The sequence below is a fragment of the Odocoileus virginianus genome, chromosome 18, assembly GCF_023699985.2.
Source record: "Odocoileus virginianus isolate 20LAN1187 ecotype Illinois chromosome 18, Ovbor_1.2, whole genome shotgun sequence".
NCBI classification, from domain to species: Eukaryota; Metazoa; Chordata; class Mammalia; order Artiodactyla; family Cervidae; genus Odocoileus; species Odocoileus virginianus.
In genome coordinates this window covers 691,775-715,231 of record NC_069691.1, presented here as the reverse complement: position 1 = coordinate 715,231, position 23,457 = coordinate 691,775, and the positions used below count along the sequence as shown (strand labels likewise).

The following is a 23,457-nucleotide window of genomic DNA, read 5'->3' as shown; positions in this document are numbered from 1 at the left end:
AAACTGAAAAAAAAAGCACCAAGGTTATACTTTTAAGGAGAATGTTACAAATCCATGACTATAACACATAATTGGTTGCTAATTTTTTATATGTATTAGTCTCTTTGTTTTAAATATGTGCTTGTATATAAAGTGAAGGCTATTTCTCCTAAGGTAGAAATTCAGATTGATCATCAACTTCTCTTCTTGCTGTAAGATTGCCTGCAAAAAAAAAAAAAAGATTGACTGCAGCTAGTGTGATCATTCAAAAAGACTTTCACATTATAATGAATATTTTTAAACCTAAGGCTGGATACTACAAAGAAGTTTGTAAAACAAAGCTTCCCTATAAAATTTAAGAATTTTGTAGCAGATTCATAATTGTAATAAGTAGCCAGTATGAATACAATCAATGTATCTTAAAATGTTTCTTCTAATTAAATAGAAATTTAAATATTCAATATTTTTCAGGGTTGGAAGTTCTAAGTGATGATCCTGACTTAGTGAAAGTGGTGGAATCTTTAACTTGTGGGAAGATCTTTGCAGTGGAAATACTTGAAAAAACTGATATTCCACTGGTTGTTCTGTATGATACCTCAGGAGAAGATGACATCAACATCAATGCCACGTGCTTAAAGGCCATATGTGACAAGTCACTAGAGGTTCACCTTCAGGTACCACCGTGACCCCTGTTGTCTGTTCACACATATCACAGGAAAGAAATTCACCAGAATAGAATGTGGTACATTTTAGGCTAACATTAGATAGAGACAGAATACATATGTATTGAGAAAAAAGGATAGAGGGGAGTTAAAAGTCAGGGGAAATGCCAAAACATGAATAGTAATTGTTAAGAACTGGATTTTAATTTTATTTTCAAGTTCCTACAAGAGCATATATTAATTTTATATGAAATTATTTTGCAAATATAAGGGAAGATAATTCAAAAGAAGGGAAAATTAGATCAGTGAAGATGTACATTGAATTGCTAGCTTTAACATTTTTAAAATGTAAAGGACATAGATGTCTGCAGGAAAGGACACCTTTAAATAAATTATGGAGCAGCCACTTTAAAGAATAGGATTAGGTGTTAAAAATGATTATTTTAGAAACTTCATAACAACATTGGGAAAATATTGTTTTAATAATTATCAATAGAACAACAGTGAATTGCCTTCATAGTTCATATTATGATTTGACTAAAAGTGGCTAAAATTAAACCTTTTCTGTTTTTTTAAAGTTACTAAAATTCACGTGGGCCATTGGCAAGGATTAGAAAGTAGACTAATAATGGGATTGATCTTTTGAGAGTTGTTTATTTTCATTTCTGTTAATGTTGCAAAAATATTTTTATAATAATTCTTTTTCTAAATTAATGGGACTAAGATCTTGGCATCCGGTCCCTTCCATGGCAAAAAGATGGGAAAAAAGTGGAAACAGACATTATTTTCTAGAGCACCAAAATCGCTGCAAATGGCGACTGCAGCGACAAAATTAAAAGACGCTTGCTCCATGGAAGAAAAGCCATGACAAACCTAGTGTTAGCTGCTCAGTCGTGTCTGACTCTGCGAACTCAAGGACTGTAGCCCACTAGGCTCCTCTGTCCATAGGATTCTCTAGGCAAGAATGCTGGAGTGGGTTGCCATTCCCTTCTTCCGGGGATCTTCCTGGCCCAGGGCCTGAACCTGGGTCTCCCACATTGCAGGCGGACGCTTCACTGTCTGAGCCAGCAGGGTTGTCTCAAACCTCGACAGTGCGTTGGAAAACAGGCAGCGCTTGGCTGACGAAGCTCCGTGTAGTCACAGCTGTGGTTTTTCCAGTAGTCATGTGCAGATGTGAGAGTTGGACCATAAAGAAGGCTGAAAGTGAAGGTGAAAATCACTCAGTCGTGTCCAACTCTTTGCAACCCCATGGACTATACAGTCCATGGAATTCTCCAGGCCAGAATACTGGAGTGGTAGCCTTTCCCTTCTCCAGGGGATCTTCCCAACCCAGGGATCGAACCCCGGTCTCCCATACTGCGGGCAGATTCTTTACCAGCTGAGGCACAGGGGAAGCCCAGAGAAGGCTGGGTGCCAAAGAATTGATGCTTTTGAATTGAGGTGCCAGAGAAGACTCTTCAAGAGTCCCTTGGACAGTAGGGAGTTCAAACCAATCAGTCGTAAAGGAAATCAACTCTGAATATTCACTGGAAGGACTGATGCTGAAACTCCAATACTTTGGCCACCTGCTGCAAAGAGCTGACTCACTGGAAGAGACCCTGATGCTAGGAAAGATTGTGGGCCGGAGGAGAAGGGGATTATAGGGGATGAGATCATTGGATGGCATCATTAACTCAATGGACATGAGTTTGAGCAAATTCCAGGAGATGGTGGAGGACAGGGAAGCTTAGCATGCTGTAGTGCATGGGGTCACAAAGAGTCAGATACGACTGAGCAGCTGAACAACAAAATTAATGGGGAGAAGTAAACCAGAGTTAGAGATACTCTTAGCCTGTTAGACAGGGGAAAGTGGTTAAAATATAATGCACGCAAAATGTCTACTCTGTGCCTGATACAACTGACAGCAGATACTCCTTTTGAAAGAGAGACAGCCAAGCTAGTTTTTCACATCTGCATTATGAATTTCATTCTATCCTATCTGTCCTCCTGCTTGCTTCGAAATTGTAAAATGCAGAGACTGTGAGTGAACCAGGTCTGCCCCTCAGGGAGGTGAGAGCCGCACTCTGTTCTCAGCGTCCGTGGTGTGCCCTTTGTTCCAGGTCGATGCCATGTACACCAATGTCAGAGTGACTAACATCTGCTCCGACGGCACACTCTACTGCCAGGTGCCTTGTAAGGGTCTGAACAAGCTCAATGACCTTCTGCATAAGATAGAGGAGTACTTCCACTGTAAGGTATGGCTGCGTGGCATCTGTTCCCAAGACCAGTCCTAGCGTTGCAAACAGGAGGAGTCACTAAATTGTTGCAAAGAGTCAGACACGACTGAGCGACTTTCACTCTTAGTTTACCCTTTAATTCTAGTATCGTTTTCTCTGAATCAAGATCTGCAGAGGTTTTCTTTTAAGTTCCTAAAGGGATTTCCTTACCTCCATTAGGACATTGTAGTCATAATCCACAATATGCTGTGGTTTCCGGATGACTAAACTCCTATGCCCCTTCAACTCTGACCCCCTTACCCTGGACGTGAATGCTTCTCTCTAACCTGCGAGCACCCCAAGGCCTCACAGTACTTGTTCGCAGCATTGTTTCAGCTGTTTGGACGTTTATTTGCTTTACTAGAGTGTAGGCTTCCTGAGGGCAGAGACGGAGCCTCCCCAGGTTCTGGTAGGTACCTAATTCACTTAGGTATTGTAGTACGTTATCTAGTGTCTTATATAAAATCAGTATTCAAAAATATTTGCTGAATTGGAATAAACTTGTGTTCAGACTACAGCCTACAATCAAGACGTTAGATCTGTAACTTTACCTCTTTCTCCATGCAGATGTCTTAGAGGTATCTCAGGAGCATTACTTAAGTTTGATTTGCTAATCTATCCTGAAGAAATCTGAGACACCCGAGGGTGGACTGTGGTTATTCATTTACATGCATGTGCTTGTTATCTGCAGTAATGAAAAGCACCTTGATAGCTCTTAGTGCCCTGGGAACTCAAGGGGAGGGAGACATTGCCTTTGGGGAAAGTAGAAACATTTACCCTGAAAGAACCAGTGGCAGGTCCCCAGCTTCAGAGAGGAGGAGGAGGAAGATACTGAACTGGCACTGATAGCCACAGTTGTGTTGATAACATTTCTTTTGTTTTGGAATTAAAATCTTTTCTTTGAATCTGAATGTTAGCAGAAGAGAAGAGAAGGCCTAATGGACTGCTAACCTAACCGCCTCCTTCTCATCCAGGCTGTTCTTTTTATCAGATTCATCCTCCTCCTCTGTATTTAACTGATGTTGCCAGAGCCTAGATGAATCATCCTGACCTCCATGCTATCATTTTTAGACGTGTTTTAACAGCGCTGATTTGTGATCCGTGTGCAAGGAAGGAGAGTAGAAACATTCACTAAAGGAAAGAGTAGATGGCTGCCGCCAACTAGCATGGGAGAACAAAAGCCGAGGCCCTGCCAGCCCAGCACACGTGCCGTGTCCGCTGCCTTGCAGGCCTCACGGGAAGTCTGATCACGGACGGGGACGCAGTTGGCCTGCACCCAGCAGTGGTGTGGCAGCGTGCACTTTGCTGGGACTCTGAACGTGTCTCGTCTTTGTGTTTTGCAGCACATGACCTCTGAGGCCTTCGTTTCGTTGCCCTTCTGTGGGAAAGTCTGCCTCTTCCACTGCAAAGGAAAATGGCTACGAGTAGAGGTAAAATTAATCACTTGACTATTTTTTAAAATTAAGATGAGATATTTCAGATGTACAAACAAGATTTTTTTGTTGTTGTTTAGAAAAAAAATCACCAGTTTAAGAAATGAAGCATGACTATTACCGTTGACCCCGCCTGTCAGCAGCCCTTGTTTTTACTTCCTCCCCTGGGCGTACCAGCTGAATTTCGTATTTCTCATTCCTCTTCCCTGCTTTATGCTTTTACTATATTTGTGTCTATACAAACACACTTTTACTATCTGTATATTTCAAATAGAAATAATCAAAATACAGAAATGAATAGTATATATAATGTTGTTCAGTTGCCCAGTCATATCTGTCTTCTTAGATGCCCATGGACTGCAGCATGCCAGGCCTCCCTGTCCCTCACCATCTCCCAAAGTTTGCCCAAGTTCATGTCCATTGCATCTGTGATGCCATCCAGCCATCTCATCCTCTGACGCCCTCATACTTACAGTAGTACTTACAGTAAAACATAAATACTTAAAGTAATACTTATAGTAAAAATGTGAATAAAGTATAACTGAATGAATGTTTTAAAAATTTATATCAATTGTAAAGTGTGTTGATTCTTCTGAAACATGCTTTTTCATTCCTTATGTTTGTGATGTAATCTGTTTTCCCTGCTGTATGATGTAACAGTGTATGAATATGCTAACATTATCACTCCATTCGCCTGACAGAGGATATTTAGCTTGGGTCAAAATTTTTGTCACAAACGTTGCTACCCGGAAACTCCCCCTGCACATCTCACAGGGTGCATATTTAGGAGCTGGATTTCTGGGTGTAGGGAGGTGCTCTCCAGAGTCACCCTCCCTTAATGGGGTAGCCCTTTGAAAGTTCTGACTTCTTGGGGAGTCTCATGTCCTCCCTCCCCCTTGCCTAGGATTGCTTGGGTTTCAGTTTTCATATACTGTTTCCAGTGCCTAATAATTGTTTTGTTTTTCTTGCAAGCTCAGTTATGAATTTTAAAAGAGGTTTGTTATATTTTATCATATATTTCTTTGTTTTTCAGAGGCAGGTTTTGGATTTTTGTGGTTGCTATTTCTTTCTATTTCTTTCTTTTCTTCTTCTTTTTTTTTTTTTGAAACCTAGTTTCCTCAGTTACTAAATTGCAAATCTGGGCTCAATTTCATTTTTCCTGCTTTTCCTTTGTTGTAGTGGTTCTTAACCAAGGTGCAAAGACCTCTACTTACAGGGGGTGCCTGAACCCATCTACCATAATCATATGCATATTGTGTGTGTGTATGTGTATGTGTGTATGATGTATTTTGGAGGGAAAGTATTCATAATTTTCATAAGATTCTGAAAGAAACCAACCCTAAGAAGGTAAGAATCATTGCTTTATTGAGTTTTAATATAACATAGCAACATTTTGATAACTTAATTGTACTGATTTTCCCTTTTAGTAAGTCTTAATCATGACCACTTCAATAAAAGCATCAATTTCGAAATAATTATTGTCATTAATGTGAATGTGTCTTAGAAAGTCGAGATCTGGGTATATGACTAAAAATTATATGCTTAGCTATAAACTTCAAAGCGTGACTTGTTAAAAAGAACACAACATTATTTGAATTTTAAAGCTCTGTGCTGTTTAGTGTATAATGTATAAATGCATAAATACTTAATTTTTAAGCCTTTTATTTTGAAATTATTTCAGACTTTTAAAAAGTTGCAAAAATATTTCAAAGAGTTTCCATATACCTTTTACCCACCATCGCCAATTGATAGCATCTTGTATAACCATTGTCAAAACCAGGAAATTAACACTGGTGCAATATTATTAACTCATCTGCAGAACATACTGACGTTCCCAGACTGCCCTCCAGAGGTCCTCTTGCTGGTCCTCCACGTTGTGGTCAGTGGTCCTGTCTTCGTTTCCTGACCTGACAGTTCCTCAGTCCTTGTTGTTTGTGGCCTTTTGAAGAATGGCGATATTTTGTAAAGTATCTCTCAACGTTAGTTTCTCCATGGGTTATAATCAGGTTATACCTTTTTGGCAAATACCTTCTCATTGCATGCTCAAATACTTTAGATAAATATCTAGTATTATTTTTATTGCTATCAAATTGTGATTATCTACCTTTCAGGTAGCAGAGGTATTCATTCTCTTAACGATGCATAGAAAGTTAGGAAAAGATGATTAATGAAAAGCAGATACTTAAGTGATGTATTTGCTCTTGACATTTTAACTTGTCTAACTTTAGCACATACATTTTCTGAACTGATTCCATACATCCAGCCAACTTTATTCAATGCAGAGGCCATTACTCTCCATTTCCCTGTAAAGGTGATCAGCCTTCACTCTGCACCATCTTCCAGTCAGTCTTAAATCACAGACACTTGACTTCTGCCCACACTCCATTGGAGAGCCTGTTCTTGTAAAAGCATCTTTATTATGCAGTCAAATTAGTATCTTTCAGGTCTTGTCTTTCCAAACCTCTTCGCATCAAATAGTGGTGAAACCTGAAATTCTCTTCTCACTAAGCTACCATATTATCAGATCCTAACCTTCCTTGTGATAGTCTAATGATTCTTTCTGTTACTTTTCACCCCAAACCTCCCTCCATCCCCATTTCTGAAATGTCAGTGTCCCCAAGTCCTATTTTAGCTTCTCAGTCTTCTCCGCCTCTTTATCCTTCTGGATAATCCTATCTCGTAGTTTCAGGTTCCATTTCAGCCCTAATGACTTCCAAATTCATTTCCAGCCCCTGGTGAACTGTAGATTTAAGCAAAAAGCCATCCTAATTGTTCATTTCACAAACTTTAAGTTCTCTGTGTCTGAAGCCAAAATACTTTCTCCCCATCCTTACCTTCCTCCCATGTCTCTGTAGTCCCTTTGTGCAGCCATTCAGGCTGTTTGTTAAGAGTTATCTTGAATCCTACATCTTCCTCAACCCCGCAATGTAACTTATCACCAGTTCTTGCCCAGGTCACTGCAGCACCATGCCAACTGTTTCCTCTGCCTTCACCGTTGTCTTCCTCAAGTCAAGCTCTGTACCACTAAGAATGGGCAGCCCAAAATGCAAATAGTAACACATCCAGCTTATGATGAGATTTACTGTTTCCATAGCACTACTTCGTTAAACATGACTGATCTCCTTTAATGTTTGCAAAACCCTGTTATCTCTGTTTGTACTAATGAGGAAGGTAACTCAGCTAATAAGTAGGGTAATTGACATGTAACTGTCTAAGCCACCAGGGAAGCCCAAACCCAAACTTACCAGACCCCAAAGCCTCATTAGCAGTTTCATAAAGGAGACCACCTCGTTCTTCTACTTGAGGCTTGGCATTGGCTTCTTATCTGCAGAGTGAAGTCTCAGTTTTTGAAGACATGTCTGGCTCTGCTGACCTTCCCTTTGCCTGTCTCCCAGCCTCACCTCTTGCCTTGGCTGGCCTCTCACTTGATACTCAAGTGTAACCACAATGCTTGTAGTCACCACATGTGAGAAATACGTGTGTGCCTTTGCCCATCCTCTCCCCTCTATTTGAAATGTCACAATTAGCCTCTAACTAGACTCCTACATTCAGAAAACTAAGATCATGGCATCTGGTCCAATCACTTCATGGGAAATAGATGGGGAGAACAGTGGAAACAGTGTCAGACTTTATTTTGGGGGGCTCCAAAATCACTGCAGATGGTGATTACAGCCATGAAATTAAAAGACACTTACTCCTTGGAAGGAAAGTTATGACCTACCTAGATAGCATATTAAAAAGCAGAGACATTACTTTGCCAACAAAGGTCCATCTGGTCAAGGCTATGGTTTTGCCAGTGGTCATGTATGGATGTGAGAGTTGGACTGTGAAGAAAGCTGAGCACCGAAAAATTGATGCTTTTGAACTGTGGTGTTGGAGAAGACTCTTGAGAGTCCCTTGGACTGCAAGGAGATCCAATCAGTCCATCCTGAAGGAGATCAGTCCTGGGTGTTCATTGGAAGGACTGATGCTGAAGCTGAAATTCCAATACTTTGGCCACCTGATGCGAAGAGTTGACTCATTGGAAAAGACCCTGATGCTGGGAGGGATTGGGGGCAGGAGGAGAAGGGGATGACAGAGGATGAGATGGTTGGATGGCATCACCAACTCAAGGGACATGGGTTTGAGTAAACTCCAGGAGTTGGTGATGGACAGGGAGACCTGTGATTCATTGTGCTGCGATTCAGGGGGTTGCAAAGAGTCGGACACGACTGAGCTACTGAACTGACTGACTGAAACTCCTACTAATCTGGTTTACTCCCATTCATCATTTAGGGTCCAGCTCTGAGAGGACATAAATTTGTGAAACTTATGAAACTTCAGTTTGTGAAAAAGGAAATACTCGTATCTAATAAACATGATAATTTCTTAAAGTGACGAAAATTTACACAAATTATCCAAACTGATTTGTTAGATAAGTCACAATGGATAGACTTAAGTAAAATTACATAGAAGACAGATGACATGAAATATTTTTATGAGACACTGTGGGAAAGGCAGTCAACTATGAAATAGTATCTACAAACATGTTGTAATTTTTGTAAATCTAATTTTTGTGAATCATAAATAAAAGACTAGACAGAGAACTGTAACCTATAGTAGATGACAAGTGATTTTTATATCATTCTTTTTAGGTATCTAAATGTTCTATAGTGTAGGCATTTTATTAAAATAAGAAAAGTAAATTTTGGGGAAAAAAAAAAGTACCAATTCTAGGCTTTCCTATCTCCTGAAAGCTAGCTCTGACATCTACCTCCTGCTGGATCAGTTAACCACCCTGTGTGTTCTCATAATACCCCATGCATATCTTCATTATCACCCTTACTACAGTATAGTATGGCATGTATTTGTATCCTCTCTCATAGCACTGGGAGCTCTTTGAGAAGGGGTGGTATATCTCTGTAGCCCACTTATGCCTGGATATGGCAAGCATCCATACCAATGTATCTATTCAGTATGTGTGTATGAATAAATGAATAACATTTTAAAATATTGTTCCTGGAACTGTTTGTGTTTATCATGTCTTAAGAGGTTTAGAAATTTATGCTGTTAATCAGGCATTACCTGGGGCAATAGAAAAAGGCTTCACTTTTGGTGAATCTGACTTCAAGCTGAGAGTGGCCCAGTTCTTGACAGTCATCGTATTGAAAGCACCACCACCATGCTTAGGTAGCAGTCCGTGCAGTTGTAGATGTGAAATCTTAGCCCAGTGGGGTTGTATTTGGCCAATGTAAATACTTAAGGGACTTTTCTGATGGTGAAGGGAAAGCCTTTCAGCAGGTAAAGAGTCCCCCGGCAGTGCAAGAGACATAGCAGACACAGGTTCAGTCCCTGGGTCAGGAAGGTCCCCTGGAGGTGGGCACGACAACCCACTCCAGTGTTCTTGCCTGGAGAATCCCATGGACTGAGGAGCCTGGTGGGCTCCAGTCTAAAGGATCATAAAGAGTTGGACAGCTGAGCAACTAAGCCCAAACACACACAAATATTTAACAATGGCAAATACCACAGTGGCATTTTGGGGGCATATTAGGGGAAACTGGACTCCCCTGGTGGCTCAGACGGTGAAGTGTCTGGCTATAATACGGGAGATCAGGGTTCAGTCCCTGGGTCGGAAAGATCTCCTGGAGAAGGAAATGGCAACCCCATTCCAGTATTCTTGCCTGGAAAATCCCATGGATGGATGAGCCTGGTAGGCTACAGTCCATGGGGTCGCAAAGAGTCGGACACGACTGAGCGACTTCAGGGGAAACTGGGCATTTAAAGATACATCCAGAATCTTATAATGTGATGTTGCCATTTGACCACAGGTGGGTGATTATTCAGTATTCTTGGGCTTCCCTGGTAGCTCAGCTGGTAAAGAACCCACCTGCAATGCAGGAGACCTCGGTTCAATTCCTGGATGGAGAAGATCCCCTGGAGAAAGGATAGGCTACCCACTCCAGTATTCTGGGACTTCCGTAGTGGCTAGATGGTAAAGAATCCACCTGCAACGCTGGAGACCTGACTTTCTTAGTTCCAATTTGTAGTTAGGCCAAATGATACAAATTATCACTGGGCTTTCTGACTAGGCTACAAAATAGCAAAATATGTTTTAAAAATATATAGTATTTACCTACTACAAGTGAAATTCTGTCTCTGAATTCTGTTAATTTCCTCATTACTGCGACACAATAGTTTTTCTCTCCCTCATGTGCTAATATTTTGGAGAACAGACTGCATCTTATACTCAGCAGCATATAATGATATACCATATACCAAATTGTTTTATAATCAGTAGTGTCCTAGAGTTGTAAACATAGTAATTATTACTATATTTATGAATTAACAGCAAGATGTCAATTCTATTGTAAAAGAATACCTATTTGAGAAACAAGTACATTTTAAAATAAGAGAAAATTTAACCAGCATATAGCCTTTTGTTGTTTTTTATAATGCATTTTAGAGTTGTGCAGAATGAAATTGAACAGAACCATTTTGGCCTATTGGGTATGCTAATAAATCAGCCAACACTTGTCTCTTTGCAGATCACAAATGTGCACAGCAGCCGGGCCCTTGACGTGCAGTTCCTGGACGCCGGCACCGTCACGTCTGTGAAAGTGTCCGAGCTCAGGGAAATCCCCCCGCGGTTTCTCCAAGAGATGATCTCAGTGCCGCCCCAGGTACCGTATGTGCAGCCCGGGAAACTGCGTGGGGGGAATTTGAGCGCATTCATGGTCACATTGTGAGATGCTCTCTCAGGTTCTGGTAATGACTGAGCTTACAGCAAGACTGGAAATGACCCAAATGTGCAGTGACTGACTGGGTTTCAGATGTAAAATTTTGCTTAGACAAGAAGGCCAGTCAGACTTAGAGAATGTTGTTTGATAAATGTTTTTTTCAAGCATGTTGAGTCATCAGGCTATATTGTCCAGTTAGAGATTCTGTTTTAATAATTGGATGACAGTGCTGGCTTCTGCACAGTTTCAGGATATTATATGTCAATATTTACTTCCAGAGTTCTTAATTAAGTAACCTGTCTTGGATATGTTTATATTTAACCTTTTCCATATAGATTTTGGGGTCTTGCCTGATAGCTCAGTTGATAAAGAATCCGCCTGCAAGGCAGGAGACCCTGGTTCGATTCCTGGGTTGGGAAGATTCACTGGAGAAGGGATAGGCTAATCACTCCAGTATCATTGGGTTTCTCTTGTGGCTTTGCTGGTAAAGAATCCACCTACAATGCAGGAGACCTGTGTTCTATCCCTGTGTTGGGAAGATCCCCTGGAGAAGTATTCTGGCCTGGAGAATTCCACGGACTGTATAGTCCACAGGGTTGCAAAGAGTTGGACATTACCAAGCAACCTTCACTTCACTTCCATAGGTTTCATTGAAAAGATTAACTGCAGGCTATCATTCCCCTCTTGATAGAAATCCAAATGATAAGAAGTTTGAACACCTCTGGCCTCTGTACCCCTTGTTAAAACACCCATCCAGGGCCAGCCTTACCTAGAAAAGGCTCCCGAGGCTGGAGGGGAAGGGGGATCTGTCCTGCTGCTTCTGAGTGTCTGAAGGTTATGCAAAGTGTACCATCTTGGTAAAAGCCACTATAATTTTTTCTGTTAACCTTACTGGATTTGTCATTTGATCGTTGTGAAGTTGGGAGAACCTTTATAACAACATCTCCCTAGAGGCTGAGAGAAGCAAATGGATCGCCTTTGGCCAAGGCTGACCCATGAATATTGGATCTGAGCTGTTGGCTCGTATAGTGTTTTAAAATGCGTTAGTCGTTTGCTTCTATCTTCTGAAACTAGAAAATGTGACTGTACTGAGCAGGCCCTGTTACAGGACAGTGCTCTAAGGGAGCTTGGGAGTGCCACTCTCTATAGGGGAGGGTGTGAGCTCACCAGTGCCCCGGCCCAGCCGGCCTCATTCCCTCATGCCCACCAGGCAGAATCCGCGCTCTCTGCTCTCGGCGACCTCCACACCCAGAAAGGAGCCTCATCCAAGGGGCACAGTGGGAGACGGGGGCCCTCACGGGTGAAGAGAGGCGTGACAGTGAGGGTTGGGCGCAGAGGGAGAGGAGGAATGTCAGATCCTGGAAGTGAGTTTGATATCCTTCACAAAACTGCCTCCATCAGTTCAAAGGCTCCCGTGAGACTGGAGGGAGTCCCTGGGGTTATCTTTTCCTCCCTGAGGTAGACATTCTACAGACGCTTGTGCAGTGATGGTGGGAGGTAGAAAGCCTCAGTGAAAATGAGGCTTTTAGGTATCAGTGGGTTTCAGTTTCTCTTAGCCTTCTTAATTCTCATAACAACCTCCTTCAGAAGTGAAAGTGGCTCAGTCGTGTCCGGCTCTTTGCAACCCTGTGGGCTACAGTCCATGGAATTCTCCAGGCCAGGCTACTGGAGTGGGTAGCTTTTCCCTTCTCCAGGGGTCTTCCCAACCCAGGGATAGAACCCAGGTCTCCCACATTACTGGTGGATTCTTTGCCAGCTGAGCCACAAGGGAAGCCCTCCTTCAAAAAAGTGAGCACAAGTGCCTGAGGTACTCCAGAAATCCTTCATTCAGCAGTAAATCTCCACAAAGAGTTCTACAGTGAGTCAGGTTTCCTCCAAATGACACTTCATTTTTTTTTTTAAGTTGGACTTAGAGTGAAGACTTCAATATAAGTCCTAATCTTGTCTTCATGACTTTGTGACCTTACTTAAGCAGGTTAGTATGTCTGAGTCTGTTTTACCATCTGTAAAATCAGATGGCAACACTAGCCTGCCAGTGTTGTAGTCTTGTACTGTAGAGTGAGAAGTCCGTACCAGGCCTTTATAACCCTGGCTCATAGGAATAAAGATAATGGTAGTAATATAAATAGGAATACAGACGCTCCAGCCCAAGAGCTGTGATTGTCACTATTAGCTGTTGCTTGCTTTCTGTCTTGGCAACATTTGAGTTGTATGAAAATAATATTGACGTTACTCTTAAGTACCTATTTTAAGATGGTGTGCCCTCTTTTCCATTGTGTTTTCGTTTCAGGCTATCAAGTGCTGTTTAGCAGATCTTCCACAATCTATTGGCATGTGGACCCCTGATGCTGTGCTTTGGCTAAGAGATTCTGTTTTGAATTGCTCAGACTGTAGCATTAAGGTTAGTTATCTTAATGGTCTTGATAAATGGGAGCTTGTCAGCCAAAAGGACTCGTTTGGTTTTTGTGAAAGAATTTTATCTTCCTGTAAACTGATGTTTTCACATCTGACACACTTTTGTAGTTAGGAGATTGATTACATATGTAGCTATGAGACATTTTGTGGTTTAATTTTTATTTAAGAATTTATCCTGTATCTGTAGTATTATGTTTAAACCTTTTATATAATTTATTGATTATTAATAAAGTAGCAGATAGTTTTCAGCTCTTAATTTGTTCCATGATAAGGAATTAAGTACCCAACAAAGCACCACATATCTCTCTCTCTTTTTAAGATTTATTTATGCATGTTTACTTTTCCGGCTGTGTTGGGTCTGCCTGCTGCCCGAGCTTCTCTGCAGTTGGGAGGGCAGGGGCTGCTCTCTTGTTGGGGAGCAAGGGCTCAGCAGTGGTGGCACGGGAACAAGTCGCCCCACAGCATGCGGGGCCTTCCCAGACCAGCGTGCAAGGTGATTCTTAATCACTGGACCACCAGGGGAGCCCTGGACCATATATTTCTTGATAAATCTTTCTAAAGACCATTTAAGTAAGTCCTGTATTTCTTTTTTTTCCTAAAGTAAAATGAATTATAAACAAATTTTGCTTATCATCTTGGTTTTTTGTCTCTTTTCCTAAAACTTATATAAACTGCTTTCTTTCTTTCACTAATGTGTTTCTTTTTCACACTCTTCAATCTTTCTATCAAAAACACTGCTCATATTTCCAGGAATAGAAATGCAACATTAAAAAAAAAATGTGAGATAGTATTTCTCTAGTTTAGCTAATGTAAATAGTGTCATCATTTTATATAAGCATGTAACAGTTAACAGTGAAATGTCCTTGAGAAATCTCTTCATGAGGATCTCTCAGTTATTCTAGCCCACACTGATTCTCCTGTCTGCATTCTCCTCTAGGGCTTATCATGTACAGTCACACTGTTATGTACCATTTTGTATTCATCAATTGCTACACAAATACTGTTTTCTCAGCTACATTTTCAGCTCCTAAAGCCAGGGTATTGGTCAATAAAAATATTTTTAGTGGTTGATGTTTGAAAGAGTGTTTCTGTACCATTAATATCAAAATGAATTTGCAGTCAGTACTTCATTAACCCTCCAAAGGATGAATTTAAATTGACTCCTCTTGCTACAAGGAAAACTTTTAAGGTAAATGACTTTAGAAGGATTGCCATGTGGTGCTTCCTTGTCTTCACGTCTGTGTTCCTGCCTTTCATTTCTTAGCCCAGTTTGATCAAAGATAGAAGTGTCTCATTTTTGTTGTTCCTGAGATAAACCAGAGGAGCTAGTGAGAAGAATTAACAGACACCCAGCCCTCGGGGGCACACAGCAGCCTAGTCCCAGTTACCAGCGTGTGGGGCTTCTGTGCAGACTCCCCCACTGCCAACAGAAGAATGTAGACAGGTCGTCGGAGGTCTCCTGGGCAAAAGGTGCAACGTGGCGACTCCTTTTGGCCTATTCAGTGGAGCTTTCTTCCTCTTTTTCTCCCAAGGCCCCTCTCCTCTTATGTAACTAGGGAAGAGGAAGAGGGGTGAGAACAGATATTAGGACCAAATAAGGAATTTGGACCCAAGGTCTCAAAAGATACGTGAAAGGCGAAGCTTTTTCCTTCCCCTCCCTGTCTGAGGGTGCACCAGCACTAAACAGAATGCTTCTAGGATGTTTTGCTATTTTTATTGCTTTTATTGTTGAAGTTGGCTGAGGAGCACATGGGGATTCATGATGATATCCTTTCTGCTTGGAGTGTTTTCACATATTGTTAATTTTAAAAAAATTAGTCATGGTAATAAGAATCAGACCTTTAGCAAGTCATAGGTATTTTCAGTTTTAGAGGTTAGTAGATTTTCCATTTCTACAAGGTGCTACTGGTTTCTAGATTGCTTGGATCTACGAGCTTATTCTTTGCTTCCAGCTGTGATAGACAACTCATCTGACCTTAAACAAACTGATTTTTAGCAAGTTGGGTTTTTGCAGAGTACTGTTTTTTAATATTTAAAGTTAACATAATGACTTCTGGGAATCCACCATGAACTTGGATTTCTTAAATTGGTGTTTTATGTTTTCCAAAGGTTACAAAAGTGGATGAAACCAGAGGTATCGCACATATTTATTTATTCACCCCCAAGAACTTCCCCGATCCTCACCGCAGTATCAATCGCCAGATTACAAATGCAGATTTGTGGAAACATCAGAAGGATGTGTTTCTGAGTGCCATATCCAGTGGAGCCAGCTCCCCCAACACCAAAAGTGCGAACACACCCATTTTGGGCAACCCTGGAGAGAATTTCAGAAAGAGCCTTACGGATGTCCTCAAGAAGTCTGTGGTCAGCCACCCCAGCTCTTTCTTTACAAAGGAACTGCCACCTCCCGTCCACTTATCCAAGCCAGGGGAGCACATGGACGTGTACGTGCCTGTGGCCTGTCACCCCGGCTACTTTGTCATCCAGCCGTGGCAGGAGATACACAAGCTGGAAGTTCTGATGGAAGAGATGATTCTCTATTACAGTGTGTCTGAGGAGCGCCACGTGGCCGTGGAGAAAGACCAAGTGTATGCTGCCAAAGTGGAGAATAAGTAGGTCCCTAGACAGAGCCATTTATTCTCCTCCTAAGAAAAATCTGTAGAGTGGTACCCAGAGCCCTTAGCCCTGCAGGGGAACTTGTGATAGTCTGTCAGTCGTGCCCGACTCTTTGGGATCCCGTGGACTGCAGCCCGCCAGGCTCCTCACTCCATGGGATTCTCCAGGCAAGGATCCTGGAGTGCCATTTGGAGCTCTGCAAATGGGAATTCTGAATGTGAAGCAAGACCAGTGAATTATGTGATTTTCTAATATTTAAAATGATGTCATTTAGCTGAAAATCTAATGACCATATTCCTGTTAAAACCTAATTATATCAGAAGTGAAGGTTTAAACATTTTTTCTACTTTCTTGTGAGAAAAAATATTTAGTATTTATATTTATTATTTAGGAAATAATGTTTTTTATGGATGACTTTTAAATTTTAAAAATAAGATATTTACTGGAGAAAATTTAGAAAATCCAAAAAAGTATAAGAAAACAAGGTCAGCCAACCAACATAACCCCTGTTAAACTACTTATATATTTCTTCTAGGTTTTTCTCCTATACATATTTCTCCAATTAGTATATTACTATATGTAATTTCATACCTACTTTTTTCACTTAACATAATTCTGTGAACTGTTTTTCATGTGATATCATTTCTTCATAAATGTTTTTAATGGCTAAATATTCTATCATAAAGAGAAATCATAATTTACTTACCATTTTCTTTTTTATAGGTTTTTCCCCCCAGACTTTTCACTGTTGTAAATAATGTTGAACTGAAATCTTTGTTCAACTCTCTGATTATTTATGGGGTAGATTTCTGAAAGAGAAGTCACTTGTTTAAAGATTATAGGATTTTTTATATAGGCAGTTGGTTGCTTCCTAGAGAGCTTTTGCCACCTTTGTAAGGTGCAGCAAACTCATATTTCACTGCTCTTTAGACACTGGACTTCCCTAGTGGCTCAGATGGTTAAGTGTCTACCTACGAAGTGGGAGACCCGGGTTCAATCCCTGGGTCGGAAAGATTTCCTGGAGAAGGAAATGGGAACCCATCCGAGTATCCTTGCCTGGAAAATCCCATAGACGAAGGAGCCTGGTAGGTGACAGTCCCTGGGGTCTCAAAGAGTCGGACACGACTGAGCGGACGTCACTTTCTTTCTTGGCCATTAGACAGTGAGGCTCTGTTGAACACTTTCAGTCTGTTTTCTCTTGTTTGCACATTTGGATCCACACAAAGAACTGTCTCTCCCCCTACCCTTCCTGTCCCAACATACACATAGGCACATACCCCTAAACTCAGTTTAAAAGGTCAACTGCTTATGTTTTCTAGAAAGTACTTTCATTCATTCTTATGATAAATACCTTAACCATACTTACGTATGGTTATGTATGTATATGTACTTAACCATAGGCATTTATAGAATTTTTCTATTTTTATGGGAGAAGAAAAAATTTTTAACTCAAAAGTGAAAAGTATAATAGCTTTCATTCTGAAAGGCATTCAAGTTATATGTCACAGCTTTTCATCTTTAAAAAAATATTTTTACTATGTCATGTTATTTATAGTCATAAGCATAAATGGGTTTCAATACAGGAACATAGTATAAATTTACCCTTCAGAATTGCTGTTGGGTAGTTTAATCACAGTTAAAGCCAAATTGATGCTAACTCAGGAGGAGCAGATTAATGGTGACTAGTGGTGGGGAGCTCCCACTGGAGGGAAGGGTCCTGTGAAGAGCACCCAAACACTGGAGACTGTATTCAGGACTTCAGACTCCACCCCCACACCTCCGTGGGTCTGACAGCTCTACTGAGTGAGGACTCTTGGGTTAAATCAGTTAACTTGTCCTAAATAATCAAGGGATGCCTTTCCTGTAGGAAGAGGTTATCTAATATCTTTTGAAACTTTACAAACTGAATCCGTTTAAAGTGCTTAGACCTTCTATCGTGCTTACAACCCAGGACTATTTACTCAACTTTGTTCTCAGCTCTGGCAAGTTAAGACTTAGGAATTTCACATACACTTTCGATTACAGTGGTTTCCACAGTTATCACAATATAGGAATAACCTAGACAACTTATTAAAAATGCAGGCTCCCCTTCCTCACCCCAGGACTCTTGAGTCAGAATCTCAGACAGTGGAACCACAGAATCTGTTTTAAGTAAACTCTCCAGGTGATCCACATGCAGCCTTGTACTAAAATTGGCAATGTAGTCAAAACTGAAGCCTTATTTAAGCAGTTAGTTTTGAAAATTGAAAGCTAAATAGAAATGCAACACGTGATGGTTCTCTCCTCACTGCTCTGAACCTTTTTTATAGACTGAAAGCACAGGCCACTGTCAGTCATTTGCCTGGTACAGTTTAAAGACAGTGATATTGGTGGAAACCAAATGTTTATATCTCCTTTTATACTTACACAAATTATACTTAGAGCCTGCACCAAACTGGCATTTCCACAAATGGAAATTTCTCTTCAGATTAATCTAAGTCTTATTTGCACAGCTTATCTTCATTTGAATAATACTTATGATAATAGCTACCATTTGCCAAGTGCCTGTTATATGCCAAATGAATGTGTTAGGTACTTAAAATGTATTATTTCTGCAAGTAAATTAAAACTAAACATAACGCATGAGGTGACTGAGGCACAGAGAGGTTAAATGAAGAGCCCAGAGTGACATGATGGGAAAGTGGCCCAGATGGGACTCCAGCTCAGGTCTCTTTGGCCCCCAGAGCTCATGAACTTTTTATGACACCTTTCTGTCCCCCTGTTGTCTCTGTGGTGCGTGGATTATTGCTTCCCGCACTTTGGGCTTATCTGAAGGCTTCTGGAGTTCATCCCAGAAGCTCAATCACATAGAATGTTTGAAGTCAGTCTCTCTGTAGCTTTCGTACTGTGTTCATGCTATAGCATCTGTGTGTGGGCTCCTGTACCTGTTTTCACCCAGCGTGCACTGGCTGGGGAATCGGTTGCTCCAGCCAGCCCCAGCCCAGCCTGTGTTGCAGTGATGAGGCTGCTGTTCCCCTGGGCTTGTGGTTCGTAATCTTGTTTCAGGGGGTGGCTGGGTCTGCTGCCCAAGGCAGAGCCTGACCCACACCTTTCGGGAGCAGAGACACTTTCATTTTAGACATTATTGACAATCATCCTTTTCCTGATGTAATAATACTCTTTAATCATGTAGTCAAGATATAGGACTTTAAAATGGTCCTTCATACCTAAACTTTGAAGTCTAGGTTTTTCTCATTTTGATTGAGATGACGTAGGTCCAGAGGAGGAACGTATATTCATGTGAATTCCTTTCTCACTTCTTGAACTTGAGGTCTGAAATCATACTCTTCTTCCTCCCTCCCCCCTGCCCCCCCACACACTGTGCTCTCATATCCTTTATAAGTTCTTTTTTTAGGTGGTGGATTAAATTTTGTGTTTCATGTTATCTCGGGTTTGTAATTCCTTACTTGGCAAAATTAAAATGATCAATCAGTGTTCAAAACTTCTTGTCCTCTTTTCCCAACCTGGCTTCCCATTCTCTTCCATTCCTCCGCACACTTCACTTTCCAGATGCACAGTAGCCACCTCACTGCTCCACCCTGCCCTGCACAGTCTTCTGTGTCTTTTCGTTTTTCTCCTGCTTGTCCTCAGCTAGCCCTGGCTCGCTTTCCTCTTTCTGTCTTTCACACATGGCATGACTAAGTTGCGTCCGACTCTTTGCAACCTGTGAACTGTATAGCCCACCAGACTCCTCTGCACATGGGATGTTTCAAACAGGAATACTGGAATGGCCATTGCTCACACTAGCAAGCGGGTACTTTCTGCCCCCTTCTGATGTCTATGTCAGAAGCTTTCTCTAATCTCCTTTATACTGTAATAAAACTTTATTACACACACACACAAAAGAATACTGGATTGGGCTGCCATTTCCTCCTCCAGGGAATCTTCCTCCTCCAGGGAATCTTCCCCATCCAGGACTTGATCCCGTGTCTCCGGTGTCTCCTGTCCTGGCGGGTGGATTCTCTACCACTGAGCCACCTGGAAAGCCCACCACACATGGGCCTTGTTCCAAACCTGTGGCCATCTCCTGTCTCCCCATCAGAGGGAAGGGACCCATTAGCCTTGTCCTGGTCGTCCTCCATGCCACTCTTTCCTCCTGCTTAGAGGTGGTTCTCCTTTATCAGCTCCATGAGGCTTGTAAAAGGGTATTGAGTGAACACATTCCATCAGATGAGCCAGTGGCAAAACAGAAAATAGTAACCTCTGGAAAAAGAAGAAGCAGTCTCCTTAAAAACTTCTATAACAATATTGTTTTTATATTTTGATGAACAACATTTATATTAATTTTTCTTTTTATAAAAAAAAATGTTGCCCTTAAAGCAAGTGTTGACTTTTTCTTCTCTTTTAATCCCACACACATCCAGGTGGCACAGGGTGCTCTTAAAAGGAATCCTCACCAATGGACTGGTGTCCGTGTACGAGCTGGACTATGGCAAGCATGAGCTAGTCAGCATGAGGAAAGTGCAGCCGCTGGCGGACATGTTCCGCAAGCTGCCGTTCCAAGCCGTCACTGCGCAGTTAGCAGGTAAGTTCTGGGGAGTCTGAACGTCATTGTTTTCCAGGGTATTGTTGAACATCTGGGTTGTTTGTGCTTTTATTGTAGTGTTAAGGAAAAACCCACAGCTGCATATACTAGCCAAAGTAAACAAATGGAAACAATGAAACAACCAACAGGAGAACATTGCATGAATAATATTTCATAATTTATTGCATAAATTATAATGCATCTACAAAATGGACTTTCACAGTTATGAAACATTCCTGGCTTGTAAAATATGACCATTTTCATGGCCAACATTTGCATTGCAACTAACAGCACAGAAGTGTGTGATCTCAGCACACTCACACTAGCCCACTGACTGTCATAAAATCTGAGGAGCTAGACTCATAAGCATAGAGTGGTACTTCTTTATGATAGTATCTGGTGAGATGTGTTTTTATCTTCTATGAAAGCAGTGCAGTGTCGGTGGCCCCTCCGTGTGCCCTCGACCAGTAGTTAACGTGGGCGTGTAGCTGAAGCTCTGCCCAGACAGCTGTCAGCATCAGCAGAGGGTGTGGAGGTCGGGAGGGCCGAGGGGTGCCGACATCTCCAAGCATCTGGGCCGTGTGTCCTGCTGTGCTGGGGTGTGGGGGAGTTATGGCCACATGTGCCGCCCTCATTCTCTGACCCCCACTCACTTCATATACTTAGTAGTGGCAGAACTAACTTGATCTCAGAAATGAGAGCAATTGTGTATATAAATTCTTATTGACAGCTTTTACTAAAGAGATAGGGATAGATAGATAGAGATGGTCTCACTTGCCAGTTTCTTTGTCTCCTCCTAGACCTCCAAGGAAACTCTCACGGTAGGCAGATGTGAACCAACACTGGCATCTTACGTGTGGCATGGCTACCGTCGGCCTTGTCTGAACTCAACGTTCTAAATAATGAATGGCTGCATTTTCACGTCTTAATGTTCAGGTTTTACTGTCCACACCTATTGCTGAACGTGGCAGTTGGCCCTTGCAGTGAAGGTGTCTCTGTGAGTGAGGGGTGCCAGGCACCATCATCCCCACGCCAGCTCCGTGGCGCTCCCTGTGTGGGGGGCTCTGCCGCGCTTCTCGTCACTGAATTCAAACCGTGCTGGGAGGTTCAGGCTCTGTTACCGTCGCTGAAGCAGTAGTTTACAGGCTGTCCTAGGCTTCTCTCATCAGAAGTTCTTAATAATCCAAGAGTTTAGCCCACTCACTGATAGGTCTTTAAAATCATATACGAAACTCCCGTACCTTCATCACTATGGGGCATAATTTATAGTTTATCTAATCTAGCATAAGTGAACTTAATTTTTATTAGCTTAATGGTATCTCTTGAAAAATACAGAATCCTTGTCTCAGTTTTGTTTTAAAACCTCATTCAGAATTCTCTAACTTGAGCTCTCAAGTTTAAAAGTCATGGGGATGGCTGATTCATGTCAATGTATGGCAGAAACCACTATAATATTGTAAAGTAATTAGCCTCCAACTAATAACAATAAATGAAAAATAAATAAATAAAAGTCATGGGGATTTATTAATAGATATGCATGAGATTTTAAATTCATCTTGTCCAACCGCTTTATTTTGTGAAAAGTAAACTGAGGCATGAAAGATTAGCTGGTTTCCCCAAGATCATGCCATTTCATAGAGGAAGGCTGGAAACACTAACTGAATCTCCAGACTTTCATTCCAGTGCTTTTACCATGATGATGTATGTGACTTTAAACACTGGAAGTGTATTAATTCCTCTTCATCTTTTTTTTTTTTAAACTCTATCTGGTTCATCAGAAAAAAATATGTGACTAAGAGAAATGTCATTAATATTTTTCTCATCATCAGTCTGTTATCTATGTATACTTTAGGAAAATGGGCAGCCTTTATTATAACTTCATTTTATAACATTCAAATGAAATTAGTGTCTGTAATTGAAGGTTTATAGGAGTAACTCCATTTGGAATAGAAAAACTATAAGCAAGACTATTTTAAGATTGTTTGGCATCTCTGTTTTCATTTAGGCAAGTCTAACCTGGTATGCTTAAGCTACTTTGCCACTGACTAAATAGTTTTCCATTATAACAGATCAAAGAAAGGCTCCTTTGACCCTTCACTGATATTCGAATCCTTGTCTTTCTCTTAGGAGTGAAGTGTAACCAGTGGTCTGAGGAGGCTTCGATGGTGTTTCGAAATCATGTGGAGAAGAGACCTCTGGTGGCACTGGTGCAGACAGTTATGGAAAACACTAACCCTTGGGACCGGAAAGTAGTGGTCTATTTAGTGGACACATCGTTGCCAGACACAGATATCTGGATTCATGATTTTATGTCAGAGTATCTGGTAGAGCTTTCAAAGGTCAATTAATCACTGATTCTGAGACCTTGACAACTAATTCAGATTTTTTAGCAATAACAAAAATGTAGTAGGCTTTAAAAAAAATTACCTCTGCTACATGGCTTTCACTGCTGTGGGAAGTTGAAAAGAATATGCTTATTTTTTTTTTTAAGCTTATGTTTGATGAAAGATATTTAACAAGTTTTGTTTTAACGGAGTTGACTTTTCAAAGAGAATTGCACTTGAATTACTACTATAATATTAGAATTAAAATGTTTATCAATACAAAAACTGATTATCTTAAAATTTCTCGGCTTTATGATCTTAAAGACCGCTTTCCCTCTCCTGTTCATGTTTTCTTCCTTGCTGTGCTCAGTCCTTCTCCAGTTAGCTTGAGAATTTCATGATGTCACCCTGCCCTAGTACAGCGGCAGGTCCCAAAGCAGGTGGTCACCACACCATGTGAAGTCTTTCCCAAGTCTTCACATCAGCATTGCTA

The 23,457-nt window shown here is 41.2% G+C and overlaps 1 protein-coding gene across 3 annotated transcripts in view; it reads left to right on the top strand.

Moving 5' to 3' along the window:
* The window catches only part of TDRD7 (tudor domain containing 7), a 93,494-nt gene extending 70,245 nt beyond the window's left edge, over positions 1-23,249 (top strand). For 2 of the 3 annotated variants that reach the window (XM_070480224.1, XM_070480226.1), the window contains 8 exons: positions 451-653; positions 2,741-2,875; positions 4,240-4,326; positions 10,854-10,988; positions 13,336-13,446; positions 15,570-16,072; positions 20,480-20,640; positions 22,768-23,249. In XM_070480224.1, coding sequence (XP_070336325.1) covers positions 451-653; positions 2,741-2,875; positions 4,240-4,326; positions 10,854-10,988; positions 13,336-13,446; positions 15,570-16,072; positions 20,480-20,640; positions 22,768-22,988 — 1,556 coding nt within the window. In that variant the 3' untranslated portion in view covers positions 22,989-23,249. The remainder of the gene's footprint in view (positions 1-450; positions 654-2,740; positions 2,876-4,239; positions 4,327-10,853; positions 10,989-13,335; positions 13,447-15,569; positions 16,073-20,479; positions 20,641-22,767) is intronic. The other variant, XM_070480225.1, reaches the window with a different exon arrangement.
* The last annotated feature ends 208 nt before the right edge of the window (positions 23,250-23,457 follow it).